This window comes from Ammospiza nelsoni, chromosome 3 (assembly GCF_027579445.1).
Source record: "Ammospiza nelsoni isolate bAmmNel1 chromosome 3, bAmmNel1.pri, whole genome shotgun sequence".
Taxonomy (NCBI): domain Eukaryota; kingdom Metazoa; phylum Chordata; class Aves; order Passeriformes; family Passerellidae; genus Ammospiza; species Ammospiza nelsoni.
In genome coordinates, this window is record NC_080635.1 from 92,556,827 (window position 1) to 92,571,608 (window position 14,782).

The following is a 14,782-nucleotide window of genomic DNA, read 5'->3' on the forward strand; positions in this document are numbered from 1 at the left end:
AATTTTGTCTAATTTACAAGCAAACCAGCTGGACAAATCTGTAAATTAAGAACTAGATAAAACTTGTTTCTTGACTTGACACCTTTTACTCTCCTTGTCAAGATGTCAGTAAAACTTGTCCTATGCTTGACTGCTGTGAAGATATTTCAGTATTTAGAGAAGGTTTTCAGATGCTCTTCATGAGCAAATGGATCTTGATAGCATGATAGATTTTCCTTGTTGTACTTGTGGATTCTCTCTAATAGATGCTCGTAACACTTTATCCTAAAATTTTTAATGTCTTTCTCCTTTTATATGTTCTTGTGTTTAAAAAGTAATGTGTAATATGTAACTGCTTTTAAATGACATGAAGATTTTCCCTTTCTTGAAAAATTTGATATTATAGGTGTTTTGCTGGAAGTCATCTAACAACTCCATGAAGCAGTGTCGTTGGGTGTATGGCCGGCAAGTCTTCATGTCTGATGTTGCCTTGAATGGGAATGAAATCATGTTTGTGACACATGATGGTGAAGCCTTCACAGGGAAGTGGCTAGAAGAAGGGAAAAAAAACTCAGAAAAGAAAGGTTAGCCAGGATTTCTTAGTGGTTTTTAAGTACTTTTAAATCAGTAAAAAAGTTTAATTGAATCTTTACAATCTCTAATAGTATTATTATGTGGCAAGTTTGTTCTTTCCTCTGTGACTGACAGTTTTTAGCATTGACTGCTACTGGACTCCTTCCTCAGTAATACTAAGATTGACTTTGCACCCTTCAGTATACCTTTAGGTGGAGATTTCTGGGAAAAAAAATACTTCTGGAGAATAGTAGTAGCACAATGATCTAGTGTAATGATCTTGTCACATATTAGATGATGAGTCTGAAGAGAATTGTTACTGAGCAAGGGAAGGAACATATACTTGCTTGCTCTGCTAAGTCTGTGAAACCTGTTTCCCAGTCCCTTATCTGGGCACAATTCAGGGTCCGAAGCAACTTCCACCTTATTAGCTTGGCTCATATTACTGAAAGTAGGTCCTTATGGTTTGTTTTTCTGCAAGGAATGTATCTGTCTCATACAGGACAAAATTTTAACTGAAATTGTCAGCTCTCCTCCTATATGTTCTGTAAATAAGCAAGCTGCAATGTTCAGCGTGGTTTAGCCTTATTCAATTACTCCATCAATGGACATAGCAACGTCATAGTCTTGCCTTTTTGTTGTATTAGTTGTATTTTAATGAGCAGGATTGTTCTATGATGTGTATTCACTTTCTGTTTTTTTTTCTTTTAACAGAACCTGTATCAAGCCTTCAGCATCCTTCATGTGATGTGGCTTGTGAACATGACACAACCAGTGTGTATGAAAGAATTCGACTTCAGAAGCTGACTTTTGTCCACCGAGCTGTCAGTATTGCCACTGATCCTAGTGGCTGCAATTTTGCTGTATTACAGTCAGATCCTAAAACCAGGTATATTTAAGATAGCAACAGCTGTAATTTTTCCTTTTTTTTTGTGTGTGATTGTGATTGAACATTTCTTTTCCAAACAGTTTTTTGGCTCATACAGAAGTCACAGTAAATACAGTTATCCATACTGCTAGAGAATAGTACTTTGTTAGTTATTATGTTGAAGTTATCTAAAGGCCTAAGCTTATGTATTTGCATAATAATACACATTATTGATGTCTTATCTGAAGTGCTTAAGGCAAGCATTTGCCATGTATTTCCTAATACACTCTGAGTTCTAAGTACTGTAGAAATTTACTCCTTCAGTAATCACCAATAATCAGATTTTAAGTAAAAGTGATAGGTGAATTTTTGTTTGGTTGGAAAGAAATGTATAAAGTGAAATAAATAAATAGAATACTGGGCCATGTTTCTTATGCTCTCATAATAGTTTCCAACATTTGTGATAAATAGCTGAACATTAGCTTTTTTCCCTTATTGCTTTAGTTTGTAATATGAAGTATAGCAAGCACATTTCTGTGTTTTCACATTGGAAAAGTGAGCTGAAGATAAGATAGTTCTGATAACACTGGTACAGTATAAAGGCAAAATATTATATACTATAAATACACTGAAGCTCGACGAGTCTTCTTTATGTAGTTTAATTGCCTAAATACCATATTATTAGTTATTCTTGTAAAGAACAGGACAAAAAATGTTGAGCAGTGCAGCAATGTAAGAAACAAAGAAACCAAATGAAAACATCATTGTTCTCGTCATTAAACATACTATGTAAAAAGTGATGAAGGTTTAAAATAGTGTTTGATTATGGATTTAATTTTATTTTAGTCTCTATGAAATTCCAAGTGTGTCACTATCAAGTTTTGGAATGGATTTTGGCAAACTGTTGGATGAAACAGATGAAATGGACAGCATCCATGATGTGACTTTTCAGATTGGCACGAGAATGTACCCCGTGCACAAATACATCTTGGCCGTACGCTCCGACTTCTTCAGGAAGCTCTTTCTTTCCAGTGACAGCCAGCTAGACACTCCAGACATCTACCGTAAAGATGAGGATGCTGTTGGATGTGATCTCTATGTAATTGAGAAGGTCCATCCAGATCTGTTTGCATACCTTCTGCAGTTCATATACACTGATACTTGTGATCTTTTGACTCATGGTTATAAGCCAAAAATCTCATATAAAGAAAAATCAGATGAATATCAAGATACTTTAATTTCTAATCTCAGCAAAATGAGCTTTGATGAAAATGTCAATGGAAAGTCTGCATTTGAGATTTATAGAAATAATCAAGTGCAAGTTATAAATGAAAAACAGAAGAGCAAATCTAAAAAAGGCAAAGCTGGTGATGAAGCTAACCTCATTAAAATGTTGCAAAGTGCAGCAAAGAAGTTTGGGCTCAGCAATTTAAGTGGAAGGTAGGTGAAAGGAAATGCATTTCTATTTGACAACCTCTCCCTGTAGTTTTATTATGTAAGCTGATCTAACTTCAGTTTTTATGACAATAGTGAAAATTAAGACACTGATGTTAGAATAGAAACTAGGGGTAGATGATGAGGGGATGCTGCTTAGGAACTGACTGGGCTTATTTCCAGTACATATAGGAGTTTCAGGTTGGTGGGTGGTGAGCTATTGCATCACTATTTGGGCATCACTTGGTTTGTATCTGCTCATTCTGTTAGCATTACTACAATGTTCCATTCTTCTTCTGCCCTGTTAAAACTGCCTATCTCAACCCACAATTATACTATTTTTTTCCCAGTTTTCTCCCCCATCCCACTGGTGGGTGGTGAGGGCAGAGTGAATGAATGAGGGACTGTGTGGTCTTTAGCCAGATGAGGTAAACCATGACAGTATCCTCTAAGACATGAGCTCTGTGAGATTTGATATCTGGGATAAATCATCTGGCTTTCCAGAAAGACTGTTGTAAAACATCAGTACTGGTTATGTTAGAGACAGCTGATCTAACTGAATTTTGAACTGCATAATTTCTATACTGTGGTCTGTAGTCTAGCAGTTTTTTCACAAGACAGCAAATGTGTTTAGTGTAAAACACCACAAAGCAAATTTAAATTCTTGCTCAAGTGATGTAATTTTTATGTTACATACTGAAACAAATGCAATTGAGATCAGAATCACACAGAATCACAGAAGTTCAAGACTGGAAGAGACCTATAAGATCATCAAGTCCAGTCGATGTTCTAACTGTTCAACTAGATCATGGCAGCAAGTGCCACATCCAGTCTTTTTTTGAATTCTTCAAGGGATGATCAGATGTCTCTGTAGAACTGCATTAATCGGTTTGGTTTTTTTTTTCCCCCTGCATTTGTCTCTTCCAAAGAGGGATATGAACTTTTTCAGTTTTCTTACTGAACTTCTTGCATACACAGCCAAGATGTGAGGCTGCTGCTAAAACTGAGTTCCTAAGTAATGTTTCTGTGGTAAAGTACTTTGCTTTAAAGGTGTATTACTTTGTAATCCCCCAGCAGCACTCCTGAGTCTTTACCATCCCATTCACAAGCCTCCTTTATGAATTAGGATGCTAAAAAAGCCTGTGCTGAATCCCAGCCACTGTCTTTGCTCAGTTTATTGTCTGGTACTGATACGTATTTAACCTTCTGGTTTTTGACTCTGTAGTATTGAACTTTGGCATTAACTATACAGTATAGGTTTCATCTCAGATAATAAATACATATCTAAGGTGAGGAAAGAATGTCAGTTACATTTTGCATCTTCCTTGAAGACCTTTAAAGTAACAACTGGCTTCTATTTTTGTATGATGATTCGTTTTCATGTTCACAATATGAGCCCACTGAAGTACTGTTACTTTGTGAAACTGTTCTTAATGGTTTGAACTGTATACTAATTGTGTTGCCTATTACCAATGGTAATAATTTGCAGGTTGGATGGAGTCAGATTAGAAAATGGAAAAATTAACGTTGTCAACAAGAAGAATGGGAACAAACCAAAGTTAAATCAGAAGAAATGGTAATTTTTTGAAATCAACTTTCCCTGCCCCACTGTCTTCCTCTTATGTCATCTCTTTATATGTTAAGTAAGGGCTGAAGTTGATCCAGCTGCCTTTTAACTTCTGGTGTGCAATTGTCTCTGTCAGAGTAACTCAGGTTTGGAAGTTCTCTGTAGATATTTATAGACTTGATCTGTAGATCAGTAACTGGGGATAGATTACGTGTGATATATCCTTGTTTCTTTTTACTGTTCCTTAAGGTGTTCTGTGGATTAACTGTGTCATTGAGTGCTAATGCCAGGAGAAATGTAATGGATAATCCAGTCAAAAGCAATTTGACTTTTGTAAATCTGCTTTCTGTAACAATAAGAATACATGGATTGGAAATAAGCAAATGCTTTCTAAATTGCTTTTAGCAAAGTGATTTTTTTTTTTTAAATTTTATTGATGTGATCGAGTTACTTATACCCAAAGTCCTGAATAGTCTGTCTATATAGGAAAAGCAACATTGCATGACAGTAGCTGGTTTCACAGAATTGGGCTTCATTCCTAAAATGCATCATCAAAGCCTATGCTACCTCCTGATCTTGAAGAAATAGGTAACTTAACCATTTAAGACCATTTAAGATTGATGAAAATAAGCCATAATTAATTTATTTAATCATAGCATTTTTGAAACAGCAATTGACTGAGTTTTGAAGGAAATATTTCAGATGGAATTTTTAAAGCTTAACTTTGGACAAAGAAATTCTCCCTGGAAAGTATAGTGCCTGTTCTTTTGGGTTTATGTTCTGTAGTATTATTAAAGGTCAGGTGTGTGTTATTTCAAAGGATAAATCCTAACTTGCTAAAGTTATCATTTAATTGTAGAGTTTACAACTTGTAATAGTTGTAAATCTGAATAGTCACAGTTCTGATGCTATTAAATATCTTCTAGTTCATACCTCTGCGATGTGACCCTGAAATCTTTAGATGGAAAGGAATTCCCGTGTCATAAGTGTGTACTTTGTGCAAGACTTGGTATGTGTGTGTATTTTTATATCTTTATATAACATAAGTTATATTGTCTTTTTTAACTGTCATTTTATTGCATCTTGAACTGAAATGCCTTTCTTTACAGATTATTTTCACAGCATGTTAAGCAGCTCATGGATTGAGGTAAGTTTGCCAAAACCATGTGTGATGGTACCATGTTTTTTGCATCAAATAAGTGACAGCTTTTCAGTTTTTCCTATAATAACATATCCTAAATGCTAGGTAAAAGAAAGGGTTGGATTCTTTGATTCTATTTGCAAGGAAAAAAATCCACAAGCCACATTTTTGGTTACACTGTATTTGTACTATTGAGATTGTGTATTAAATGAGAATAGCAAATGTAATACTGTATATCGAAGGAAATTACTGCTTTTGTTTTAGGGATTTAGTTTGAGCTAGTTCATGGATTTATAAAAACCATTGACTGGACTGTTCTTATGGGATACTGCTTTGGATGAATTTTCATTTTCTTTCTGTAAAAGATTGTACAATTTAAATAGTATGCAGATTGGAATAGCTTGTCATATGTACTGAGTGCAAGAGAGAACAGGATTGAAGGTCAGTGTGTAGAGCTCCAGCTGACTTTTGCTGTTAAATGAAATAGAAGATACCAGGGACTATTCTACTTAGTGACCAACTGCTGTTTCAAAAGGTGTAGATCTTTGATTTGTCTTGGTTCCTATTTGCCAGCTGTGTGTCAATGCCCTGGTTGTTCCTGGACATTGTAATTCCAAAAAATGTCTCTGTTTAACTACCTGATCACTATTGATAATGTTTATGGAAAGAGAGGAATGGTCTAAATGGAGAAGCATTTTTCTGAGACTAAAAACTAAAGCAGTGTGCAGGAGTTCCCCAAATTTCTAGTTCTCTGGCAATACATTAAGAACATTCAGTACTTAAGTGAAGTACTGGCAGTTCTGTTCTGCTGTGAAACGGAACTTCACCTGTCCTCCAGGTTACTGTGCTGCCTTTTCCCAAGTCATCCCTGAGAAAACATATTTGCAACAAATTATGGATTTAAGGGGTTTTTTTTGAGTGTTGAATGTCCATTTTTATCATGGTTTTGTATATCAGTAGTATACAGTTCATAAGTTGCCTATTATTTTGTAAGTCAACCTAATTTAACCTAAATTAATTAGTAAATATTTTATGAAGCAAGGGCTGTAGATGTTATATAAAAACCTTAATGTCTGTAAGAGATTTTTAACCTTTAGAAAGAAAATATGTCAGTACCAGTAGTGTGTTATAAAGCAAAGTAAATATTTTAGTATGAAGCTTTACTTGGGTACCAGCTGAAGTAAACCAAAATTGTTTAGCAATGATGTTGAATAAACACAGATGGTGACAGTTGTATGGTTTAGTGGCCAATTTTTGCTCTTACAAAAGCTTTATCTTAATGGTTAGGATGGTCCAAATGTAGGACTTGATGAGGACCTTGTTTTCAGAGGTATTAACAGTAGTGATTACTTCAGTATTATTGTTATTTGGGAACTCATGATTTCATTAGCTCTTTTGACCTTGAAAGGAAAGCAGTTCAGTACTTGCATAGAGGGTTCCTGTAGTTCTACTTTTAGGCAATTGTTGGTAAAGTAATGTAGTTAAGGAGGATTGTTAGAGTAGATGATCAAAGTGATCAAACATGAAACTGTTTCATGGGTATTTATTCAGAAGTTTGAACAGATTTTAATTGCTTTGCTACAATCAATTCTTGATTGAGAAACTTGGACAGATTTTGTACTAATGCTTAAGTAATTGATGTTGAAAATGTCGCCTTCAATCTGAGTTATTTTCTTAATATAGGTACTGTCTTAATTTTGCATTTTATTCCGAGTAGTCAGCCTCTCTTATTCTTTCTATTTCTTCTTTTTTTTTTCTTTAAATATTTCTGCTTTTTAGGCTACCTGTTCAGCTCTGGAAATGCCCATCCATTCTGACATACTACAGATAATTGTGGATTACTTGTATACAGATGAAGCTCTTGCCATCAAAGGTGCCTTTAATATATTTTCAACTGTAACTCTTGCAATTTTTATATTTTTAAAATAGAAATTCAAAACTTAATATGCTTGTGTTGGAGTTACATTTAAAAAAATCAAAATTCTTGACTCTTTCTTTGGAGTTTGAGGGAATAGCAGTACCCCAGGCCTTGTTTAACCTTTTCTTTATTTTGTCAAACTGCAGTTTTCCTTTTCCCTCCTTCTGTTGCTTCAAAAAGTGGATTGCTGGTGCTCTTCTAAGCTATTTCTTGTGCTGTGAAAATCCCATCAAAATTTGCGAAGCCATTATATTTGTGCTTTGGTAAAATTTCATTGAAGCTGTCTCTTTTATAGTTGCTTTTGATTTGCCCACAGTGTTTATATGATGCTTTGTTTTCCAGATTCTCAAAATGTGGAATTCATATGTAATGTTCTTGTGGTAGCAGACCAGCTTCTTATATCCAGACTCAAAGAAATCTGTGAAGTAGCCATTGCAGAAAAATGTGAGTCCTTCCATATGTATTGTAAAGGGTTAGAGAACAAAAAAATGCTATTTTTAGATGTTCTTGCCTTTTGCAGCACAGGATTTGTGCATCTTCCTTTCAGGTGATTACATTTTGATGTTCATTGCACATCTGCTAATACTTGCTTCTTTAGTCTGAGCAATATTCTAAGTTAGCATGATCTTCCATTACTTATGCTCATGCTCTTTAATAAAAAAAAGTAAAAAAGAAAAAACAAAAAAAATCTAAACCAAATGAAATCTTCATTTCATTGAATTGAAATTTCGTTTTTTTGAAATATGATAAAATGAATTCTGTTTCTATTTCTGTCCTTGTATTTAGTGTTCCCTCTCTCCTCTTTCACTCGCCTTATTTTTTCTTTATCTGTGCTAAATTGGAGCATTTGGATGTTTAACAACTGTTTATGCTGTTTATGAAACTTACTATTTTTCTATTTTTGTCTTTCTTTTTCCTTTTTTTTTTTTGAACTGCTGGGTTTTAATATTTTGAAACTGATCTGTTTGTAGGCGAGGCTTTTTAGTTCTGTGCAGCAGCCATGGCATACAAGCTGCCACAAATAACATGGAGCTCCCTATTGTTTATGGCCATTGGAGCATTAGCATTTTTTCTAGGAATGGGAAGTATAAGATATGTTTCAATAACTAGATCATGCTGCACAATAAGTATTAAAATGGCTCCTTGATACTACAGCCAATTATCTAATATAGTTTGTTGGTTTTTGTTTCTGCAGTGACCTTAAAGAATGCTGCTGAGCTGTTGGAGTTCTCAGCAATGTATAATGCTGAACAGCTAAAATTGTCCTGCTTGCAGTTCATAGGACTCAATATGGCAGCTTTGCTTGAAGCAAGGTAAGCAGAAATGCAAATATATTCATGTATTTGTTGTAAAATCTAAAAAGCCCAAAAAGGTAAAAGGATTGGAATAACTAATATGGACAGTTTAATGTTAAAATGCAGCTGAATGCTTCTAGCTTAAAGGTAGTCTCATTTTTGTCAGTTAGGGAGAGAGAAGCTAGTTAAATCTCTGTACATACTGTACCAGTTCTGTAATACAAAACCATATGTTACAGTCTGGCATGAAGAACCTCTCTGGAATTCAGTGGGCTTTAACATTAGGTCTAGTCTTTTCTGGGGTTTTAAAAGCGTTTTTGAAGATGCATAAAGCTGCTGTGGGGCTTTTCTGTTCATTTGGAGGTTGTTTTTTGGGGGGATGGGGATTTTTTGTTTGTTTTAGGACTGTTTATTTGGGTGGATTTTTTTTTAAAAAACATGGTTGTTAACAATGAATATTTGATTTGTTTTAAGCAGGTGTACTAAATAGCTGCTTCATTTTCCAAAGAGGATGGGCCTGTCCTCTGGTAGTTGTTTTGCTTTAATGTCTGCAGTGAGAGTTGAACAAATTTATTTATTATCCTTGCTTTCCACAGTGGTTCTAAAGTTCTGAGAAGCTGAAGGTGTGCTCTGGCCTTCCTTCTCTTGATGCATTTGGACAGGCTGTCAAGTTGTTTCCTAAGTACATATCATCTTCTCAGAGCAAACCTTATCAGCACTGAATGAAGTTCTTTTCTAGCAAAACCTTAAGAAAAACACCAAAAAACCAAGCCAAAAAAATCTCAATTGTGAGTTCTCTCTGTCCTTTTTGTCAGACTTCTTTTCACTTAGAGAAGTTCTTAGAGGTCTGAAACAGTTCAGGATGCCAGCATTTCATTGCCACGTCACACAGTGGCTTCCCTTGCATCCCAGATACAGAAGTTCATTCATATTAGCAATTTCCCTCTTCCCCTCTCTATAAAATATAAACATTCTAACCTTTGATTTTGGAGAGAAGAGTAAAAATCTAGTAATGTTGCCTTAAATATTACCTGGAATTCAGACTAGTTTCCTCTTAAGCCTACATGTAATTTTCTTATTACAATTAGGAGTCTGGCTACATTTTAATGAAAATCTGAAAATGTTAGTGTTGGGTAGAAAGGGTTTTAATTTGAGAGACCTTGAGAAACAGAACTAACTCCTGACGGCTTTTTGCAAGGAGAACTACTCACATGGACAAGACAGTTCTGTTGAGTCAAGTTTGTTGCTGTAGTATTATTTATTGGCATAAATGTCTATGTTGTGTGTTGTGTTTGACTTTTATGGAGAATTTACACAGATTTGGAGTATTTAGATACATGTCAGGAGGACAGTGTGCAGAAATAGGTAAAGCTACCACTTCTTGGTAACTTAACTATATTGGTCTGTTTTGGCTGTGACCTTAGGTAAAGGTAGGTGGGAAGGTTGTGTGTTTAATCCTACCCTACAAAAAAGGTATTGATTAGTTTTTATTTTGTGTTCAGTGTCTTCCTTTAGACTCTGACCGCCATGAATAGGTGATAATACCTAGGTGAGATTAATCCAAAATGTTAATCTGAATTTTTAATTAATGTGATTTTTTTTTATAAGTTGCTAAGATGACTGTGATATTTAAGGATAAAAATATTTTTTTTTTATTTTAGGACTCTGGAAGTCTTAAGTGATGAAGTTGTGAAGGATCTTTCTGTTTATTACAGGAAAATGGTAAGTGGTACAACTTGAGTAAGCTGATTAGGTGTAAAATGAGAATGGATGTGATAAATACATACCTGAAGGGTCTGTAGGTGACAGGCTGAAATGGAACATCTGACTCAAAAAATAAAGTTGTCTTCTGCTATTATCACTCTCAAGGAGTCTATATTTCATTATTCACTAGCTACTGCTGCTACAGTGTTGTGTCTTTTAAATTAATTAGTTGTACACATGAAACATATTAATGTTCTGTAATTAACAGTTGTTGCTTGGAACAGTGTAAGCAAAACCTAGGGAAAAGAGCATCCCTTACTTAGAAGGAAGCTAAAATGTTCAGGGTGATCATATAGATGTTAAAATCAGTAAGAAGAATAATGTGAAAATTGAACTGTAATGCAATGGTGAAAGCCAAGACCCATTATAATCCAGTATTCTCTTACTGTAAAAGATAAATGCTTGCAAAATCTTTAAGCTTTTTTTGCCATAAGTTAACAATAGATGAAACATAGGCATTTTGTGTCTGTCACTTAAGATACTTCTCCAATTTTGCTTAAAGATATAACTTAAGTTTATAAGCTTGTTAGGTAATTAATTACCTGATTTGTGAAAGGATTTTAAATGATGAACAGTTTTGGCCCTTTACATAAATTTGCTAGCATACAACTTCAGTGAAACTTAATGTAACAACTTCTGCAACTACAGATTCCAGCTATGGTCAGGAGAGTAATTACTCCATATCCAGATGGACCTGATATAAGTTCTTTTGAGCCTGAAGATGGAGAGAACTTTGTCTTTTTGAGGGAAGAAATGAATACAGAACAAAATTCTCAGTAAGTGTTTGTTTTTCATCAATATTTTTACTAGATGAACTGTGTGTGGTATTGGTGCCTGACTGTGTTTAAGTTCAGAATTGAAAGATTAAGAAATGAGATTTCAAAGACCATTATCAGTTTCCTTAAGTCTTTGAAAATGTTGCAAAACTGCAGCAGAGCACTTTCAGCTTATAAATGGCGTATGAGTAAAGGTTGCAAAATGAGCATTCACAGCTGTGTTTGGGGGTTGTGCATGTGATGAGAGTATCTGTATATGTGTAAGACCAACTGTGCAGTTCATTGTACTTCACTGCATTAGGAGAGATCAAAAGAAAAAACAGACTTGAATGTACTATAGATCTGTATGAAAAAATGTGATAATCTAAATTTCTTGATATTAAGAACTATCACAGACTTGTCAAGTGAAATAACAGCGCTTTGTAGTATGATAGAATGGCTTGGTAACAGGCTTCCAAATAGTGGGATAAAATGTCAGCCTGCAGAGGAAACCTCGCCTGAAATGTTGTGTACTGTTCTGAGCACGTGTGTCAGGAAAAGTTGCACTGAATAAACTAGTGTAGGTAAGAGCTAGTAGATCAAGGCAACTGAGAGGATGTTTTATATTCAACTTTAAACCTTCCAGTGTTTTTCAAGGCAGGGTGGTACCATCTAGGGAATTGGGTAGTCCAAGGATTGAAAAATAGACACCCCAAGTATGGTAGTGCTGCAGCAGTGGTTAAGTAGTTATATAGTTACTTAACAAAAATCTGCTTAAAGAAACTTTGAAATAGTGCACTGTAGCTGCATTTCATATAATTCTGAATATGTAGCTGCATTTCATGTAATTCTGAATATCTAGTAGTTTTGTTAAAATGAAAGATGCCTTTTTTAATTTGATTTCACTCTTCCTAATAGCATTTAGGAGAAAGCAAGAGAGAAAAAAGTGGAGAATTGTATGTAATTTGCTTTATGTCAGTTGCTGTGATATGTAGCAGGTTTAATCTGACCTAGGTGGCAGTGCCAGCCTGTGCAGCAGCTGTATCTTCCACTGTCTCAGCAGAAGTCTGTGTGCAGTGTAGTAGTCCAGAGGCTAGATCTAGATTGGAAAGAGTTTTTTTCTTTTCCTCCTGGATTCTTCTTTTCCCCCAGAGTCATTTATGAAATGGTTGTGCCAGTGCATAAGCAGAGAGGAGCAGGCAGCTAGTGCAGGCTGCTGAAGTGAGGTACCACTGTTTGAAGTATAACTGCTGCTGCTGACTGAGAAAGGTGACGTTGACATGGGGAGTTCTCAGTTTCTTTGGCTTTAATGCATGCTGTGGATTTTTTGGTCTTTTTCCTATTAGGGAAGCCCTTTTCAAAAAAGCAAAAACTAAGGCAAAAAAGAAGCCAAGAAAACGGTCTGACAGCTCTGGAGGATATAATCTGTCAGATATTATTCAGAGTCCGGCCTCCACAGGTCAGTGGGAAAGAGATTCCTTTCAGGTATAAAAACAGAGCATCAAGTGTAATATGCAATGCAATGTCTGTATTTCAAGAAGGAAATCTTAGAAAGATTATTTCTTTTCTAGTGAACACTAGAGTTGAATTTAAATAGTGAATTCTTAAGATAAGGGTTTTCTTGAAAGGCTGTTTGTCACCCTTTTGAAAGAGTGTTTGTCATTGTACCCAAGTTCAGCTAAAAGCATGTATTTTATCAAATAAAGATAATACACATTTTCTTATGTGGCTTTAGTAATTGGAACATTTCTCTTGTGGAGGTTTTTTTTTTCTGAAACATAAAGAATAAATTATTCACTTTTTATTGAGAAGATGGTAGAAGAATTTAAAGGAAAAGTGTTGTTATTTGTATATTCTGAGACAGAAGAAGAAAACTGGGAGTAATGTTATTCTGAAAAAATATTTAGGATAGCAAAAAATTTGCTTATACTTACCACTGGCTGGTATTCTGGACTAGGTAAACTGATTGCTTTATATTCATCATATGGTGTTGAGAATTTTTGTATTTAAGCATTGTTTAGTCTGGCTCTCATCTTTTTGTATTTCTAGGCTCAGTAAAACTGGATAAAGCTAACTCAGTAGACTCACTTCCAGAACTCTTAACATCTGACTCTGAAGGTAGTTATGCAGGAGTGAGTAGTCCCAGAGACTTGCAGTCCCCTGACTTCACAAAAGGATTTCATCCAGACAGGACTGAGGTTGGATTTCCTCTAAGCAATTTTTTTGTTTATCTAGTCCATCAAAAGCAGAGTTTTTATTTAAGAATCTTTCTGTGAACCTGTTGTACAATGGAGTAGATGACTTTGAAGAGTTGTAGTTTATTTGATTAAGAAAATAAAATTTAGTGTTTGCAGTGTTTATTCAACTATTTTCTGCCTCATCTTTAGATGAAGGACAAAGTATGCAGTCCGGGTGTGAAACCCTCTCACCCTAACAAGGAGATGAAGTCATACAAGGGAGCATCAGCAGTGATGCAGTCTGTTCCACAGTCCATTCCCAGTGCCAGACACAGCTCTGCAAGCTCTCCCAATTGGGTAGCAACCAGTTTCAGGTGCAGTAATACTTACAGTTGCTGGTTTACACTTGGTAGTGAAAGCTAACAATGGTCTATCTAGACTAAAAAGCTATTTGCTCTTCAAAATGATTGTACACATGAACTCAAGATCTTGGTAATTTAATAAAAGGAGAATATTTTGTAATTATTAATTGAGAAAAACAATGCTATATGTATATATATATATATATATATAATTCTTTTTTTTTAATTGCTTCCACTCCATACTTCTATTATCTGTTTTTATAACACCTACTTGGTTAATACTGTTAATACTGTGAAAATACAGGAGAGTTTTTTGTAGAATCATACCATGCCTGAAGCCTTTAGAAGCTCCACTGTACTTTGACATTTTTTAGGCCTTTAGACTTACAAGGGCTGTGAAAATCAACACCACAGGTACACGTGGTATAATGAAAAATTGAGTATTGTTTTTTGTGTGTAAGGAGAGATGGAGGAAGTGCTGATTATATTTTATTCCAAAGCCTGTCCCTGAATTGAGTTGAATTGCAGCTTACTTTACAGATGCCTTTAAGTACACACATTTTAATTTATAGTTTTCGTAGAGCTTGGGAATGTTTAGATTTAATTCATGCTTATTTCTGTGGAAGTTTAAAATTAGGTCATGTATGAAAAAGAGACTGATATCTGAAGTTTAAGAATGTTACTGATGTTTGTGTAGCACTCTGACTGCAAAAACTGTTTTGTTTATCATGTGAAATAATTTTAATCCTGCACTTAAAAGAGATCTAATCCAACATTCAGAGCTGCAAGCAGTGCCTCTCTATAACTTAGCATGAGCATTTCACTACTAAATAAGTATCCTTATTTAGTGATCTAATTTTTTTGAAGTAATCATAATGTTAGGTATCTAATTTTTAGGGCTCTAATTTTTTTAAAGTAATCATAGTTCACATCTTTTTGTTTCGTACTA

General features: G+C 34.9%; 1 protein-coding gene across 2 annotated transcripts in view; it reads left to right on the forward strand.

The window, feature by feature from the left end:
- The window catches only part of IBTK (inhibitor of Bruton tyrosine kinase), a 53,430-nt gene that overhangs the window by 21,685 nt on the left and 16,963 nt on the right, over nt 1-14,782 (forward strand). For both annotated transcript variants that reach the window (XM_059468100.1, XM_059468101.1), the window contains 14 exons: nt 386-563; nt 1,267-1,441; nt 2,267-2,860; nt 4,344-4,430; nt 5,348-5,430; nt 5,531-5,568; nt 7,342-7,435; nt 7,823-7,924; nt 8,676-8,793; nt 10,437-10,497; nt 11,188-11,315; nt 12,641-12,753; nt 13,344-13,492; nt 13,682-13,845. In XM_059468100.1, coding sequence (XP_059324083.1) covers nt 386-563; nt 1,267-1,441; nt 2,267-2,860; nt 4,344-4,430; nt 5,348-5,430; nt 5,531-5,568; nt 7,342-7,435; nt 7,823-7,924; nt 8,676-8,793; nt 10,437-10,497; nt 11,188-11,315; nt 12,641-12,753; nt 13,344-13,492; nt 13,682-13,845 — 2,084 coding nt within the window. The remainder of the gene's footprint in view (nt 1-385; nt 564-1,266; nt 1,442-2,266; nt 2,861-4,343; nt 4,431-5,347; nt 5,431-5,530; nt 5,569-7,341; nt 7,436-7,822; nt 7,925-8,675; nt 8,794-10,436; nt 10,498-11,187; nt 11,316-12,640; nt 12,754-13,343; nt 13,493-13,681; nt 13,846-14,782) is intronic.